General features: G+C 42.4%; 2 protein-coding genes across 3 annotated transcripts in view; both read left to right on the forward strand.

Annotated features, from left to right (window-relative positions):
• Positions 1-4,192, forward strand: part of socs7 (suppressor of cytokine signaling 7) — a 21,766-nt gene extending 17,574 nt beyond the window's left edge. For both annotated transcript variants that reach the window (XM_054751874.2, XM_015954508.3), the window contains one exon: positions 3,444-4,192. The gene's annotated coding sequence lies outside the window, so the exon portion shown is untranslated. The remainder of the gene's footprint in view (positions 1-3,443) is intronic.
• Positions 4,193-14,555: 10,363 nt separating this feature from the next.
• On the forward strand, positions 14,556-15,550 carry LOC129167251 (cystatin-C). Its single transcript, XM_054751871.2, has 3 exons — positions 14,556-14,795; positions 15,106-15,210; positions 15,398-15,550. The coding sequence occupies exons 1-3, from the start codon at positions 14,592-14,594 to the stop codon at positions 15,473-15,475; spliced, it is 387 nt and encodes a 128-aa protein (XP_054607846.2). The 5' UTR covers positions 14,556-14,591; the 3' UTR covers positions 15,476-15,550.
• The last annotated feature ends 2,005 nt before the right edge of the window (positions 15,551-17,555 follow it).

The following is a 17,555-nucleotide window of genomic DNA, read 5'->3' on the forward strand; positions in this document are numbered from 1 at the left end:
AGAACCCCATTTTGGGCCATTTTAGGAACCAACAGAACACCTGGGGTATGCACCAGGGGCGATCCTAGCATCAGAGGTTTAGGGTGCTGAGCACCCAGAGATCTGCCTGGTCAAGCAAGATGAATTTCAACATACATTTTAACACAATTTCATTCTCACATTCATGAGAGAAAACAAAAACGCAGTTTTCACTAATCAAATGATGCACATTTAACAGGTTCTGCTAACACTGAAGCAGAACCTGGTCCAGGTCAGAGTCTAGGCCAGGGGTTCCCGCTCTTCTGTCCTGGAGGGTTCCTTGGCTGTGGGATGACCTCACCATCTCAGCACAAACATGTCGTAGAAGAAGACGAAAAGATGTTTTGTATAGCGCCTCTGAAGATAAAAATCACGAGGATATGCCACACACCCCCTATAAGCCGCCTGATGGTTCCCACCACAGTTGCAACAGCAGAGCAGAAGATCACAACCCTTGCCCTCATGATCACCCCCGCACCTCCGACACCTCACCCCCACCGCACGTGCACTGGCCACATGACCAAAGCCCTGGCATCTAAACCATATGCCCTGACCGGGAAACTAAGGTAGTCCAACTTGGCACAAGTAGGGAGCTCTACTGCATCGAATGCAATCGTTAGCGGAGTGGAACAACATGCTTTAAACCCAGCGGTCGAACTGCCGCCACTGCTGCCCTACACAAGGAAATGCCGTACACCACCCCCTTAACCAAGCAACCAGACCATGACTCCGAAACCTCCACCCTCAGAAACTTCTCAAGCAGCAGCGCCTTGAAGCACTGGGCCTTTGTCCGACACAACACCTTCAACAGCCCACCATGCACAACTGTAGCGCCAGTCACACCCCCGTCACCTGGCAGCAAAACGAGCCCCACCTGCCGCTCTGATACGGACCACCCGGACCGCCCTCCTCAAGCCTCTACTGGTTCAGCTGCACATCCCAAACAATCCATTGCATCACCGCCACTCCCACAATCCCTCGCTGCAGCCCTCACCGGCTGAACTGCCGCTACAGTCCTACTCGCCCCCTTCCTCCCCATTCTCTCCTCTCGACAGCTGCTTTTTTTCTCCTTCCGCCTCATAATCAGTTTACACAATATTCAAAAACTAAATGGGAGACGGTGTCTCGATTAGCAGGACCTGTGAACAATAATGTAAATCTAAGACGTCTGTCCCACAGAAAGCAGGAACCTTGGTCACCCTAACGGCAGCCACTCAGGAAGGCTCAGAGCCGAGTCTGGAAAGGTCAGCAGGATCGAACCGTTCAAGAGACATTTTCGTTTTTAAAACATAATATTTAGACCTAGTGTAGGGTGTTTAGATATTACTAATGTTAATAAATCACCACAAACCGTAAAAACAAATAGGTAATTAAATGAATGTCAAACTTTAAGGGTGCTAGGGATGAATTTAGGGGGTGCTTCAGCCCCCCCAAAAACAGGCTAGAAACGCCCATGGTATGTACGCCTGCTAAAGTTGCTGCGCGGGACTCAAACTCACTGGTTGTGACTCAGCAGGAAATGACATCAGCAGACGTTACCAAACAACCTCCACATTTGTAAAGTTGGAAGACTTGATTGTGAAGCAAGAACAGAAGAAAAAAGAAAAGCCGCGCGCGTATACGCCACGGGCGTTTTTAGAGGGGGGGGGGGGGCTGAAGCCCCCCTACATAAAATCCCAGCACTCCTTAAATTTAGGAATTGAAAACATTTTTTCTTACTATGTGTTTCTTTTAAGAAACGGGTAAAATATTGGTTGAAAAATTATATTTAAACAACAAAAATCCAGCAACCCCCCCCACCCCCCCACCTCAAAAGTGGTTTGTTCCTGCTCGCCCCTCCCAGAGTGGAGCTCTGAGCCTCCGTGTGCCCTCCTGAGTGCTGACAGTTCTCCCTTCTGTTTTAAAATTTGACATCGTTGTGAGGAGAAAACAGCGGCTGTCAAACAAACATCCTGGACACATCCGACCTGAACTAGCTCACTTCCCGCTGATGAAAACATAGTTTATGATGTGTGAAAGTGAAATATTGATTTTATTCATTTATTTAGGCCTATTTGTTTTGCATCTGGGCCACATAGGAACGGGTCCAGCTCAAAAACTACAACACCTAGACCAGTATGCCCAACTCCCTTCTCTGGGGGGCCGGTGTCCAGCATGTTTTAGTTGTTCCCCTAATCCAACACACTTGATTCACCTGTTGAGCAGCTCATCAGGTTCTGCAGAGGCCCGTTGATCTCCTGCTGATTGAAGTCAGGTGTGCTGAAGCAGGAAACAGAAAAACATGCTGGATACCGGCCCTCGGGAAGGGAGGGGGGAACCACTGACCTGGAGCCTTTGAACCTGGGCTAGATTATTGTAATAGTAGAAGATGTAAAGCATTGTTTGTGATTTTGTTTCAAATAGAGGCAATGAAATGGTGTTACACTGTAAAAAAAAAAACTCCAACTAATCTTGCCTGGGTGGGCGGCCCTCTGGGTGAAGAAGAAGAAAATATCATTTCTATAGCACCTCTCAAGGTAAAAATCACGAGGCGCTTCACAAAAACAAAAAATGTAAAAAAGCATTCGAAAATGTTTAAAAATATATTTAAAATGAGCAAAAATAGACAATTGTGATTAAAAAATGTTAAGAAAGAGAGAGAGTGAACAGGAAAGAGGGAAACCAGTGGATCCTGAGGAAGGTGGAATAGGTGGGGAGAGCAGAATAAAGAGAGAGAGGTGAAGAAGGTCATACAAAAGCCAGCTTGAACAAGTGAGTCTTCAGCTGCTTTTTAAAGGAGACCACTGAGTCCACTGATCTCAGGCTCAGGGGGAGAGAGGTCCAGAGTCTGGGGGCCACAGCAGCAGATGATCTGTCACCTTTGACCTTTAGCCTGGTGCTGCACAACCAGTAGGCTTTGGTCACTGGACCTCAGGGACCTGCTGGGGGTGTAGGGACTAAGAAGATCACCAGTGTAAGATGGTGCTTGGCAGCCCTACACTGCTGATGCTAGAACGGCCCCTGGTTTACGCTGCTGTACTCCAAAATCAGAACAAGGTGGTGTGTGTGCACCTTTCTGTGTCGTATACAGGTTTCAAATTTATTTTGACCTCTTCGATTATATCCTTCTCGCTCAGTCACTGAACATTTGTTGATCTGTTTTGTGGAAGTAAAGAACTTTTTGTTCATGATAAAAACTTTTATTACCATTGCTGCTTTGAACAAATTGTGCCCGGAGGTGTCTGCAATCTTAATCCGGCCCTGTACTGATTTTGTGCAGAGAACTTAAAGCATGTGTTGACTGGCCTGTAGATCTGTCATCGCCGTATTTACATGAATTATAGCTTAAACGTTAGAACATATCCTCTTTAATGGAGCTGAAAGATGTTCTCCATGTCTGCTGAATTCATGTATTTATGTTTTTACTGACCTGAACTTTTTCTCAGCTCATCTTTAGGTTTCCTACAAAGGACTGGTCTGTACTGGTTCACCAGTCTTCCATGGTTAGAGATACTGGGAGTCTGTGCCCCCACTGGACAGCAACGGGTCCTTCCCTGTGCCTATTGGAGGAGGGAACAGTGCTTACAGTCAGGCGATTGGACAAATGTTGAGACTGCTGTTGATCGAGTCATGACTGAGGACGGGCCGCTGAGTCCAAGAGGCCCTGAAAATCAACCTTAGCTTTTTTGACTTCTGAACCGGCCTGACATTTGAATCATGAAGCGCTGGTTCGTTAGTACAACTGCTGTTTGGAAACGTTTATTTCTCCCCCTTTCATTTGTAAAAATAGGTGCAGTTGAATATGAAAATGCACACAGAATAGAAATAAGCCAAGAAGAAAGCCAAGCATCTTCTGCACTGAACACTAACCCTCCCTCTGAAGGATAAAACTGGGGACAATTCTCTATTTGAATAATATTTGCGTAACATGGAGTCATGATGATGGAAACTCCCTTTGATTGGTGCGAGAACTGCATCAGGCTCGTGTTGCGTCGTTCCACTATGCACGGATGCATAGTGTAAATCTTTTAACTGTGCAAGTGGGCGGACATAAATATGACATCAGTTATTTACTGAGTGGTGGTTTACATGCAGAAGTCACAAAGGCAGATTTTTATGAAACTGAAGAGAAAATTACAGAAAATAATCTTTTTTTTAAATAAATTTTGTAAACTATTAAAGAATTGTGAAATCAGTTTGTTTTTACTGACTGAAGCCAACCCGAAGATCCCCTCGTCAACGTCAGGCAAAAGGACAGCGGGGGTGGGGGTGTGTGGGGGAATAATTACATGGTCTTTAGGTGTGGTCCCTATGGTGTCCAAGAAATTCAGACTATCAAAGCGAGTTCGACTGTTTACACCAGCGTCTAATCCACCAACCACATGGCAGCAAACTGATCTACATAGTCAGGTGACCAGCTGCCCACGAGAACCGAGAAGAAATGAAATGTAATGGACTTTTAGCTAGGGATGCTCCATATGGGCTTTTCTATCGATATCCAGTATTGTCAAACTCTTCATTTCCCATATTGATATGAACCGATATATTTCTTTCTCTCTCTCTTTTTCAGGCACTTGTTGTCTTGCTATTTTGCAATCTTTTACCTTAAATGGATAGAGGACCCACTCAAAAACGAGAGGTTTCATCTCAAGAGGTTTTTATCCTCTGAAAACATAAGTAAGTAAATAAATAAATAAAACAAAACAAATAGTCGGGCCCCTATGGCCTGCATATGTTAGGGTTAAGGTCCCCATTGCTTTGGGGACCTTGTGTGCCCCGCGTGTCACAGCGGTACGCTGGTATGTGTGGGTTTCCCACCATTTACCATTTGATAAAAATAATTAGATTGTGCTTTTTGAGGTACCCAAAGCACTTTTCATTATTCATGCGCTCACACTCACACACTTCTGGTGATGAAAATCTACTTTTTGGCCAATGTTGCCATTTGAGTCCAACATGGGGAGGTTAGCCTAGACGGAGCTAGGACTGAACCTAAATCCTTCTGATTCCTGAACACCCTGAACTACTGCTGCCTTATAGTTAAGATCACTTAATATTATAACTCTAATATCTTACTTAGGGAATGTGTGACATTTACACTCATATACAGGATTATTAGGAACACCTGTTCAACTTCTCCTTAATGCAAGTATCTAACCAACCAATCACAGGGCAGTTGCATCAATGCATTTAGGGGTGTGGTCCTGGTCTAGACCATCTCCTGAACTCCAAACTGAAGGTCAGGGTGGGAAAGAAAGGTGATTTAAGCCATTCAGAGCGTGGTATGGTTGTTGGTGCCAGACGGGCCGGTCTGAGGATTTCACAATCTGCTCAGTTACTGGGATTTTCACCCACAACCATGTCTAGGGTTTACAAAGAACGGTGTGAAAAGGGAAAAACATCCAGTATGATGCAGTCCTGTGGGGGAAAATGCCTTGTTGATGCTAGAGGTCAGAGGAGAATGGGTCGACTGATTCAAGCTGATAGAAGAGCAACTTTGACTGAAGTAACAACTCGTTACAACCGAGGAACGCAGCAAAGCATTTGTGAAGCCACAACACCCACAGCCTTGAAGCGGATGGGCTAGAGCAGCAGAAGACCCCACCGGGTACCACTCACCTCCACTACAAACAGGAAAAAGAGGCTACAGCTTGCACCAGCTCACCAAAACTGGAAAAGTGTTGCCTGGTGTAGGATTGGTAAATTAAGTGCTTTAAGAGCTCAATATATTACCTCTACTTATGACCAATACGCTGTGATAAATATAGAATACCAACCTGCTTGGTCTTTGGATGTTTAATCAGAAGATTCTAGGATTGTTTGTTTATTCAGGGATTGTAAACACTTTGTTTTGATACAAGAAAGAGTCAGGTTTGTAAAAGTAAGAATTTATTGTCCAGCCAATTAAAACATGACAAGTTAACTAATATTTGCTGTGATGGGTGAATCTAGATGTTGTGTAGATATGGTGCCTATGTGTGAATGTGATGTCATCAGAACTTCCACATCTAGGAGAGCTGAGCTCTGGGTGTAAAAGAATTTGGTTTGTGTTAAGCGATGAAGTTGATTATAATCAAAAAGTATCAGACGCAATCACACTGTGGTCTACCTCAGCCTTCTCGGAGATCCTCTTCATGGATCCGAAGGTCAGAGAGGTCAGGTGACCTCTGGCACCCAGGTCCGGTAGATTGACCACAGCGCCGACTTCTCCAGTCCAGAGATGTCTCGGGTCACGACAGATGGATGGAACTGTTTGCGTCTAGATCCTTAAAATCAGCTTTGTTCTGCAGGAACCGTTTGCTGCGTCAGCTTTGCAACAACCCTGACGGCGTGTCACGGCTGCTTCTTAGTTAAAGAGATTTTGCTACAAACGGCCATTTCCGTAGCTTCCTCTTGTAACGATTACATTTACATATTATTTAATGAACCATAAAATACGAGCCGGAACACCAATCAGGAGGAGTAGAATTTGATGACAAGTCATAGGTCCACCCCCAGGAATTGAGGATCATCAGCGAAACTCAGAAGAGGAGAAATAGCACAACACAGGGCACTTCAATGTAGACACAACAAAATGGCGTCTAAAGCAAATCAATAAAGAAAAATAAACCTATCAGTATGAGTGCCTGCATGTGCTCTGTGAAGCAATTATGTGAGTAGCCTTTAAGTGAAGAAATGGACGCACTACACTATGTGTACTGGAAAAAAGTGTTGCGAAAAGAATAAAATTAATAAAACCCTGTACTGCGTGTGGGAGGAATAGAATCACTTTACTAAGCAAACGTTTTATCAACATGAATGGTTGTAGCCCGTAATGGTAAATTAACAAGTTAATCATAAAGTTTTCAAAACTTAATCACTGTAGTAAAATTCTATAAAAAAGATAGATATGAGTGTCAAAGAGCACTAAAATATAAATCAGTGAAGTTAGTAATCAACCTACATGTGAATGTTCCCATAAGGAATTAAGCTTAGTGAAAATAAAAAAATGTGGAATAACCCATCTACTGTTAACTAACTGATTACCTGACCTCAGGAACCCACAGCACGTCCATCTCCATTCACCCAAGTCTGCACGTCACGTATAAACAGGAAAGACAACCATGCACACACACAAACATAGACAAGCTTGTGTAACTTGAGATAGAGAACTATGGAGCCGACGAGGTGCGAAACCACCCCCCTTTCGAAGTCGGTAAGTTGTTGGAGGTAGCATTGACCAAATTAGTGGAGCCCTTGTGTGGTTTGATTTGGTCCCTGTGGACCCACTTATAGACAGGCTTCTGGTTTGTTTGGGTAATCTTGATCTGATGCACGACTGGAGAGAGTTCAGCGGTTATCAGGTATGGGCCTGACCACTTCGGCGAAAGTTTCTTAGCCAGCTTCCCAGAGGTGTTCTTGGTTTTACCAGTTTTAGGAGTGAAAATGTAGAACCAGGCCTCATCGCCTATGTTGAGTTCAGAATGTGAGGCCTTCTGATCATAATAAGCCTTCCTGCCCTCAGCTGATTTCTCCAGATTTGTCTGTGCAAATGAAAATGCTGCAGGCAGATGGTTCTTCAGTAGGTTAGTCAGAGGTCTCGCCATCTCAGCCTAATGTTCTACGAACTGGTGCGAGTAGTTGCACACCCCTAGAAAGCTCCGAAGTTCGGAGACATTCGTAGGAGGTGTGATGGTGGCAACACCTTGAATTCTGCCAAGTTGAGGCGGCACACCCTGTGGTCCCACAAGGAGGCCAACAAACTGAACCTTTGACCTGCACCACTGACCTTTGCACCAGCAGCTGCGAGCTGACCCATGATGTGGTTCAGCTCGGACCGGTGGTCATCCAAGGTACGCTCACGAACAAGAATGTTGTAGACATAGATGAGGGTACCTCGCTCTCGAGCATCAGGGCAGGCTTTGTCCAAGAAGATGCTGAACTCAGCTGGTGAGTTGGAATAACCAAAAGGACACCGAGTGAAGGTGTACTGGCGGTTGGCAAAGGAGAAGGCTAGTTTGGGTTGGTCTGATTTACGGACAGGAATTGTCCAGAATCCAGACACAATGTCAAGGGTGGAGAAGTATTTAGCGTCTTTCACTTTTGGAAGTTCTTGTTCGAGGCGCGCCATCGGCCACCTAGACAAGGGAACCTGGTTGTTGAGTTGCCTGTAGTCAATGGTTAGTCGCCACTTACCATTAGGCTTCTTTACTGGCCACAGTGGAGCGAGTAGGTGCTGTTGCAGGGTCGGATGATCCCTTTACCCAAGAGGCTTTCAACGATTTCCTGGACTGGTCCGTGGGACGCCAGGGGAATGACGCACAAATGGCAGTGTAGGAATCCTGACCATGGATAGAGGTTAGACCACAGTCCAAGGAGTCGAGAGAAAGATAATCTTTGTGTTTTAACAAAAGTTGTCATAGTTTGTCTCGCTTGACATTGCTGGTAAGAGCAACTGCTTGGTCCACGACCTGTTCAATCTGCTAGAAAACATCAGAGGGAATCTCTGATGGCTTTGAGCTCGGCAGTGAGCATGTGGTTTCCCCATTCTGCCGGCCTACACACCCTTTTGGAAGTCCCCGTTAGATCAGGAATGTCGAGGTCCAGCTTGACCCTCTCTGGAACCGAAACCGGTAGGAAAAGCAGCGGTTGCCAACTGAAACCAGTCTTTGAGATACTTCTGGGTCACGACAGTTTATTGGCATCTAACAAGACCCATGTCGGGGTCGTGATGGTTCAGCTTTTATTCTGGAAGGAACCGTTGCAACAGGTGGAACATGCAACAGATTTTATCCAGCTTGTCGTTGGTTCTTTTGGCTGAAGAGGAAAGTTACGGATTGGCCACTCTGACAACTTCACTAGAAAGCTTTGAACTGAAGTTGATGACGTGGGCGTAGTTTTATAATTTGGATGTTTTGATTTACGGTTGAATGAAAAGATGACAGGTTTACCAAGCACCACCAAAACCACGCCTCCGTCAGATCTGGAAGATTCTGACTGGATCAGTAAAAGCAATGTGTGATGTTGGAGGGGTGGACAGGAGACGCACAGCAGTTGAGGATGATGATGGTAATGGTGGAGGTTAACAGGAGCTCAGGAGGATCTCAGGAGATGAGGAGGCCAGTAAAGAAGAAGGTGGGTATAGGGTGGATGGTTCTGACCGAGGAATCAAAGTGTGAAGCTGGACTGGAGTAAGAAGGTTCCAGGAATCACCACGAGAGCCGATTCACCTGAGGAGCCAGAAGGAGAAGGTTGGTCACAAGTTTGCCAACTAGGGACATTAAGAAACAAGCTTTCATAGGCAGGGGCTGAAGGTCACCACTGAGGTTAACGCTCTGGCACTGGATGACTGGTCTCCTCTCCGTTTATCCTCCTGGTTGTAGTTGGTAAAACGGAGTGAAGGTGTGTGGAAAACACACCTGCCAGAGCAGCTCCTAGAGGGAGCTGCGATGAGCGTCTCCCTAGTGCCCTCCTGTGGCTGCCTGAAGGTGAAAGCAGAACACACACACACACACACACACACACCAACTCCTGACAAATAGATGGTTATCCTGACACAGAACTGCACAATCTAAATTATAAACTCCAAAGTTTTTAAGTGACATATATTTCATATTTATTGCAAAAACCTAATTATTATTTGTAACAGAGAGTCTCAAAGCAGGAAGGGACTTGTTTTATCCTGTAAGCTCCACCAATCACAAACCTGAGCTTCATCAGGTTCATAAGTAATGAAAAATATTGATACACAAAAATTAAAGAAAACTATTTGAAAATTACTTCAGGATAAATTAAAGGTGTAGTTTCTTTTCATGGCCTTCATCAATAACAGCTATGCAACAAGACTGAGCGGTCTTTTCTAACTTTTACACACCGTGATGACAACATGAAACTGGACGTCACCAGAAATCATATTAAGATTTAGTTTAATAAAGAGAATTACAACAGAAGCTCTTAGAGAGATGAGATGGATCCTAAAATGATGATTTATTTCTGTGAACAACAACATGCTGTTTTAATTGACTTTAATCATATGTTGATCGTATCTGAATGCAACATGAAAACATAAATAACTGATTATTTCTAGGAATTTTACATTTTTACACAGGATCAGATAACAGTCGTGGAGATTAACGGAACTATGAAGATACCAAAGGAAAGGAGGTCAGATAGCGGGTTGGAGCCAGAATTCGTGATGGGTCTGCATGACCTGTTCTAAATCAGCTTTTATGTGTTAAAGAGACGTCATAAAAGGTGCATTTTCTATTTAATTGGGCTTTAGAAGGAATTATTGGTTTGATATTTTAAAATGTAATAAAAGGTAAACAAAAAAGGAAATCAGGTGACTTTGATGGTTGTTGTTGGTACCTGATGCACTGGTTTGATTATTTCAGAAACTGCTTACTCCTGGGGATTTTCACCCAACAAAAGCTTATAGAGAACATTTGTTTCAAAGGACTAGATGTCCTAATCCCTCTCGTATAAGACCTGCAGCTTGTACTCTAAGGCTTGGGTGCTCAAATCCGGGCCTGCAGGGCCAGTATCCCGCGCGTTTTGGTTTTAACCACTTCAACACACCTGATTTTAACTGGTAGGTGATTAACAGGCTTCTGCAGAGCCTGGTGAGCTGCTGCACAGGTGATTCAACCACTGAATCAAGTGTGTTGGACTAAAGAGACCACTAAAATGTGCTGGATACTGGCCTTCCAGGCCCAGAGTTGAATAGCACTGCTCTAAGGGTTAATCAGCTGAATGATGGCATCTCTCTGGGTTCTCAAGTGGGCACCCTCCTTCCTCAATATTTTGCCAATAGGCCCACAATGTCTCCAGAGCGTTCAGCAGCGACTCCCAGCATCCCGAGTTCACCCCCACTACCCAGGTGTGGCTCGGCTAGAGTTCATTCTCTTCAGCCAGAGCCACTGCTGCCCCTTTCAGCAGCTCTGGAGAGATCCTTCATCGCCCACCGATGATCCTGGCTCCGCACGCCAAGCTCGCATAGCACCCTTGATGTTGTAAAGTGTTGGTGTGAAGAAATCAATGGTGGTGGAGAGCAGTGATGACCAAAGTACCAGAGTTATTTTACAGGGAATTTCTATTCTTCTCAGATATACATCATCATTCCACCAGGCAAACGTCACTCTGTAGGTTTGTGTTGCCTAGGTGTCGAACAACTTTAAAACAAAACACTGTGAGGAACAGAGCAATGGTGGCTTGGAACACGTTACCTAACTTTAGGATAATTGAAGTACTTACAAACAGAAGTTAAATATATTTTTGTTGACACAGCAGTAGAAGTGTTATTATCTTAGGAAGAGCATTAGATTTATGTTTTAGTTATGGGAATTGTGACTGAACATGTGAAGGAACTGTCCGAATTGGCGGATGCAGCTTTTGCCATGGTTTGTAATTATTGTGTAATGTGAGCAGATGTTTTTTGTTTTTGTGATGTGAGAATGTTTGAGTGCAAATATTGTAAATATTGGTTGCTGTATTGTGGTGTCGGACCTCAGGAAGAATGGTTGCTGCACGAAGCAGCAGCTAATGGGGATCTAATAAATAAATGAAATGAAATGGTGGGAGCAATTATTAGAAAGTGGAAGACATACAAGACCACTGATAATCTCCCTCGATCAGGGGTGCATGCAAGATCTCACCCCCAAGCGAAAATGATCACACACATCGTGAGCAAAATGCCCGACTACACAGTGGGACCTAGTGAATGACCTGCAGAGAGCTAGGACCTTAGTTTTAAAGGCTACCATCATGCAGTGCCAGACATTTCCCACTGCTTAAGCCAGCACATGTGCAGGATCATCTGAAGGTTGCTAGAGAGCATTGGGAAGATCCAGAAGAGAAGTGGGAGAGTGTCAAATGGTCAGATGAAACTACAATATAAGTTTTGGGGAAAAATTCTATTCACTGTGTTTGGAGGAGAAAGAATGCTGAGTTGCATCCAAAGAATACCATACCTACCGTAAAGCATGGGGGTGGAAACATCATGTTTTGTGGCTGTTTTTCTGCAAAGGGACCAGGACGACTGATCTGTGAAAAAGACAGAATGACTGGGGCCATATAAAGTCAGATTTTGTGTGAAAGCCTTCTTCCATCAGCATGGGCACTGAAGATTAAACGTGGCCAGGTCTTTCAGTAGGACAGTGATCCCAAACACACGGCCAAAGGAGTGGCCTCTTAAGATGCATTTCAAGGTCTTGGAGTGGCCTAGCCAGTCTCTAGATCTCAACTCCATAGAAAAGGGAGTTGAAAGTTCATGTTGCCCAGCGACAGCCCCAGAACATCACTGCTCTAGAGGCGATCTGCTCCCATGGAGCAGGTTGCAGGAAAACAGGAAATTAACCGAGTTTATCTCATTGAATACATTTAAAACCAGATTGAGAGCACTTGAGACGGATTCCCTGTGCTGTAACTGCCTTCTATTATTTCGTATATAACTAACTGTAACTGAGAAAAGTCGACTGCATCTTTTGCTGCCTCTTGGCCGGGGCTCCCTCGAAAATGAGGTTTTTAATCTCAGTGGGATCTTCCTGGTTAAATAAAAGATAAATAAATTAAAAAATATGTTTTTTTTCTGAAACTATATTTACTTATTGTGTCATGACATATTTTTATTACAACAGTTAAATGTCACGGCAAAACAAAACACGATTTCTGAGAATTTTACCTTCATTCAACTTCATAAACCAATCAGTGACAAACTAGTCATGATAACGAATGGACTGGCCATGGGCCGATAACTGGAGCTAATCACAGGCAGATACTGGTTTAAGTGACAGAACTGGTTGACCTCTAGGCTTCTGATTAAAACACATCATCGGATCTTCTGTTACGGTGAAAAGGAACATAAATGTTCAAGTTTCATTTTTAATAAAAATTCCAAAACAGCCTTTGCTTTCTGTTTAGTCTTTTTTTTCAGTTTAGTTTATTTCAAACAAAGAAAACATACATAATTTTTTTAAAAATACCACAAACTGAAAAAATACATATCATCATCCCTTCTTCTCTGTTTGAAAAGGAGTAGGCTGAAGTGGAAACTTATATGTCCCTACCCCTTTATACAAGTAATTTTTACTTGTTTACGAAATCTAACACAAAACCTACATTAAAACAAACAAAATGGTACTAGTCACCAAAAAAACAAAAAAAAAAACACCAAACCATTTGGAAAAAAAACAAAAAAAGAAAAAAAACACATCTTTTTACAATTGATACAATTTAATTTTCCTTGGAATAAAGGACACCCACATAAATCATCGATTTCCCACTATATACTTGTTCAGAATATGCTTTTTATAATTCGTTTTAAACACATTTATATTTGTACTTACTTTGATTTCTTCTTCTAAATTGTTCCATAATTTAACCCCTATTAATGTGATACACATCTGTTTTAATGTTGTTCTAAACTTATGGATCTTTAAGTTTAGTGTCCCTCTCAGGTTATATCCTCCTTCTCTCTCTGTGAACAGTTTCTGTATTTTATCAGGCATTAATTTATTTCTTACTTTATACATTATTTGTGCTGTTTTGTATTTAACCAAGTCCTGGAACTTCATTGTCCGCGTTTTAATAAAAAGTTCATTTGTGTGATCCAAATATCCTGCATTTGTTATTAATCTGATAGCCCTTTTCTGCATTGTCGTTATTGTTTGTAAATGACTTTTGTACGTCTTTCCCCAGACCTCTACACTGTAGCTCAAATATGGCAGTAGCATCGTATTGTATAATATATAAAGTGCTTTCTGATTAAAAATATACTTAGCTTTCCCCATCTTTTCACCATTTTATGGTGATGTTCTGAGTTACTTCTCTACAGCGAGGATCCTACCTGCAGATGATGTCCCACAAAGGGAGCAGAGTCCCTAGAAACAGGAAATATTACTCTGACTGAAGCTAGCTAGCCAGAATGCTTAAAAAAGGCTTATGAGCATGTCCCTAGGGTTGGTCTTCAAGGTCTGCTATCCAGCATGTTTAAGTGTCAAGTGTGTTTAAGCAGGGAAACAACAGAAACATGCTGGATAGTGAACCTAGAAGAACAGAGTTTTAGACCCCTGGCCTAGGGGGCTCCTACTTTAGGGCACTCGAGGAGTATGGTTTGGATGGTTTGTGACCCTCTGTCTGGTCTGCTAGCTCTCCTGGATACGTCGGACCCAGAACAAGCTAGATGTAGATCTCCAGGCTGACCAGGGAATGCCTTAGGGTCCCACCCATGGAGCAGGTGGAGGTTGCTGAGGAGAGGGCGGTTGGGACTCTCTGGGGCTGCTGCACCTGCTACTCAGACCCAGACAAACATACAAAAATTAGTGATCAAACACGTCCAAATAATGAATTTTGAATTTTTCCAACATTTAGAAAAGTTGCACCAAATCAATTTTTTATGTGATCGTTACCAGAGGCTAACGATAAGCAAGTAAGATAGACGCTATGATAAATATGATTGAGTGCTTTGTTTTGCAAAAATGAAAACTTTTGTCAGAGATTTTTCAGAGCCTGCTGATTGGCTGTAATGAACCACTCCTTTTTAGGTCTCTGTTCATAAGATCAAAGGAACGCTGCGAGTGAATCAGCTCTTGCAGATCTGTTGTTGCTCCTGCAGAACAATGACGACAACGATTGTTTTTCCTCTTCTCTTTGCTGCTCTTTTTGCCGTCGGGTCATGCGGCATTCCAGGTGGCTTCTCATACATAGATCCCAACTCTCCAAATTTCCGAAAGGCTATGAATTTTGCTGTTTCTGATTACAACATGCACATCGACGACGTTTACTACCACAAAGCGACTGCAGTGTTAAAAGCGAAGAGTCAGGTCAGTAGTGCTTGAGTTATAAATACTTTGTCTTTCAGATCAAAGTAAAACTTTCCAGTAATAAACTAGATATTTTACCTGCTTGTTTTGTGCTTTTATCGTGAGCTGAGTAAAGGTTTTCTGTCTTCCACCTGCATCACATAACAGATGTTCTGCAGACTGAATCGTTTAGATTATTCAATTCAATTCACCTTTATTGTCATTGCAATTTATACAACAAAGTTTACTCATTTCAGTTTAATTTATTCACAGACTTCTGTTGGTTTACTCACTGTTATTGTTATAAATCCTCACTTTTTTCTCCTTAAAGGTGGTTGCAGGTCAAAATATTTTCATGAGTTTGGAACTGGCGAGAACTCGATGCATGAAGAACGATCCATCTGCTAACTACTGTCCCCTCTTTTACCCACAGCAGGTAATGAACTTATTAAAGAACTGAAAACCTTCTTTTAATCTGTGAGATAGTGAATCAACAACCTAACAGTCCCACTTGTATTTTTAAGCATTAAGTTGCACATAACCTCTTTTATAATTACATTTTATTAGATTTCTGAATAACTACAATATAATCTGATCAAATTAATCGTGAACTTTCGTTTCAGATTTACCATTGCAACTTTGAGGTGTTCATATCTCTGGGGATGGGTGAAATGACGCTGACCACAGAGAACTGCAGGTGATGATGATGATGGACGTTGTCTGCAGAATCATCTTTTCTCAGAAAATGTAATAAACTGGCTGCATTTTCACATGACTTGGAAAAGTATTTGTGTTTATTCTGAATGATTGTTTCAAAGCCAGTATTGGTCATTTTATACTGACTAATAAAGTTGTCAGCAATGCAAGACGGTAAAAAACTCTAAAACTTGGAACATTTACGACGTGAGTACAGCAACTTATGATGAAATATAATAAAATGAATAAAACTAAGTTAGAAATGCCTCGGTAAACATGAGATTACCTAGATATTGTGACAAAATAAGCTTAAAAACTTCATATGATTTTGATGTTTTCATATGAAATTAGATAATGGCACTGGCTGCACTTACTATGAAGACAAAATATTTTTCTTAAAACATGATAAAAATATTTATATATATATATAATTTTTGTTGCAACCCCTTGATGATGGTACTTGTGAGGGAGGTTGACATAAGAAATGGTACAGGAAGTTGATGTTTTAATTAAAGTGTTTTATTTGTGTTGAAATAAATAAATAAAAGGTAACCAAGATCTCTTAATCAAAATAACAAGCATAACTAAAGGAATGAAAATTACCAAAAGTCCAAACTTATAATTTATCAACCAAGGACATCAGGGAAAAGCCTCCGTACTATCAGGTGCTCTCTCTCTCTCTCTCTCTCTCTCTCTCTCTCTCTCTCTCTCTCTAATCAGAACTAGGAAAAGAAAAAGTGGATTCTAAATCAATAGTTTTCCTTCAAAAACAGCCTCGACTGGGCAGAGTTCAATTTAACTTTTAAAGAAAACCTGTTTTTTTAACTAAAGAGGAAATTCAACAAAAGTTGCCATTAAGGGCTGCAGTTAATTTCTAATAAAAAAGGTTAGAACTTATACTTAAATAAGACTAGTTTCCTTTTTCATACGACCTGAAGGGTTTGGAGAACGGGGAACTGTGTTCTGCAAGGATCCACAAGTTAACTAGGTAGCAATAAACAAGGACTTTCTCAAGTCCAAAATATCAGATTAGTATCTTATTCAAAGCAAAAGATCAGCAGCAAAAAATAAAAAATACCCAAATTTGTTGTCTGTCTTTCAATCGGTTGTCCTTTCACGTTGTCTCCCTGACTGCTGGCAGACTCTCCTTTTTAGATTGATGACTGTCATCTTGTTTTTGCTTAGTAGTGAGTTGTGCTATTTTAATTCCTTAGCTCATGATAGTAGGAATGGGAATAGGGCCGCGGGAGTATATTCAAATCTTTTAAGCGATTGGCTAATCCAAGAGCGGCTCATCCAATGGCTGCCTTGATGGGCGGAGCCAATATGAAATAGAACCATCGGCATATAAATATTGGACAATGGGTTTCCATAACCTCCAATAACACGTTTTTGTGCCAAAATGGGAGGTTCCCACCACCACCATTTTGACCGTGTCAGGTTCCGTCAAGCCCAGACAATTCCACAAAAGGGAAGAGAGGTGGAGCTGAGGGTGGGGCTGTAAGGCTGGGATCAAATGACGACACCCGGTCAAGCTAACCTGAAGCTAACCCAAAGCTAACGCGGAGGTGGGAGCTAAGCTAACGGAGGTAGCATAACCATTGGTGCCACCCATGCACAATGTCGTGCCTCACCTGGGCCACCCCTTTTTAAAAGCTCTGGACACGCCACTGCCCCTTCAGTAGAAAGGTCATTAATATTAAATATGTCCACAGTTGCTGTTCATTAAAGATCCACATAAACCGTGGACATTATTTCAGTAAACATTTTTTAATGGTTGCCCAAGTTTATAAAAAAGTAGACATAATTTATTTACATACATGTAAAAATCAATGAGCAGCAACTCCCAAACATGTTTCCACTGATCACCATGATGGGCTTGTAATCCGTTTTCTTTGCCCCCAATAACGGGCTGAGCTAGGAGGAGCTGTGTGGGTCAGTCTCTGTGGGACAGTTTAAACAGGTCACTGATGGACGCCGCTATCATTCTGCTTTCAGCTGAACTGCCCAAAAGCCCACATTGGTGGTCAACCATCAGTGAAACTGTTTGAGGACTTGCTTCGGGTTTCTTTTAAGAACCCGCCC

Source organism: Nothobranchius furzeri, chromosome 7, assembly GCF_043380555.1.
Source record: "Nothobranchius furzeri strain GRZ-AD chromosome 7, NfurGRZ-RIMD1, whole genome shotgun sequence".
Classification (NCBI taxonomy): Eukaryota; Metazoa; Chordata; class Actinopteri; order Cyprinodontiformes; family Nothobranchiidae; genus Nothobranchius; species Nothobranchius furzeri.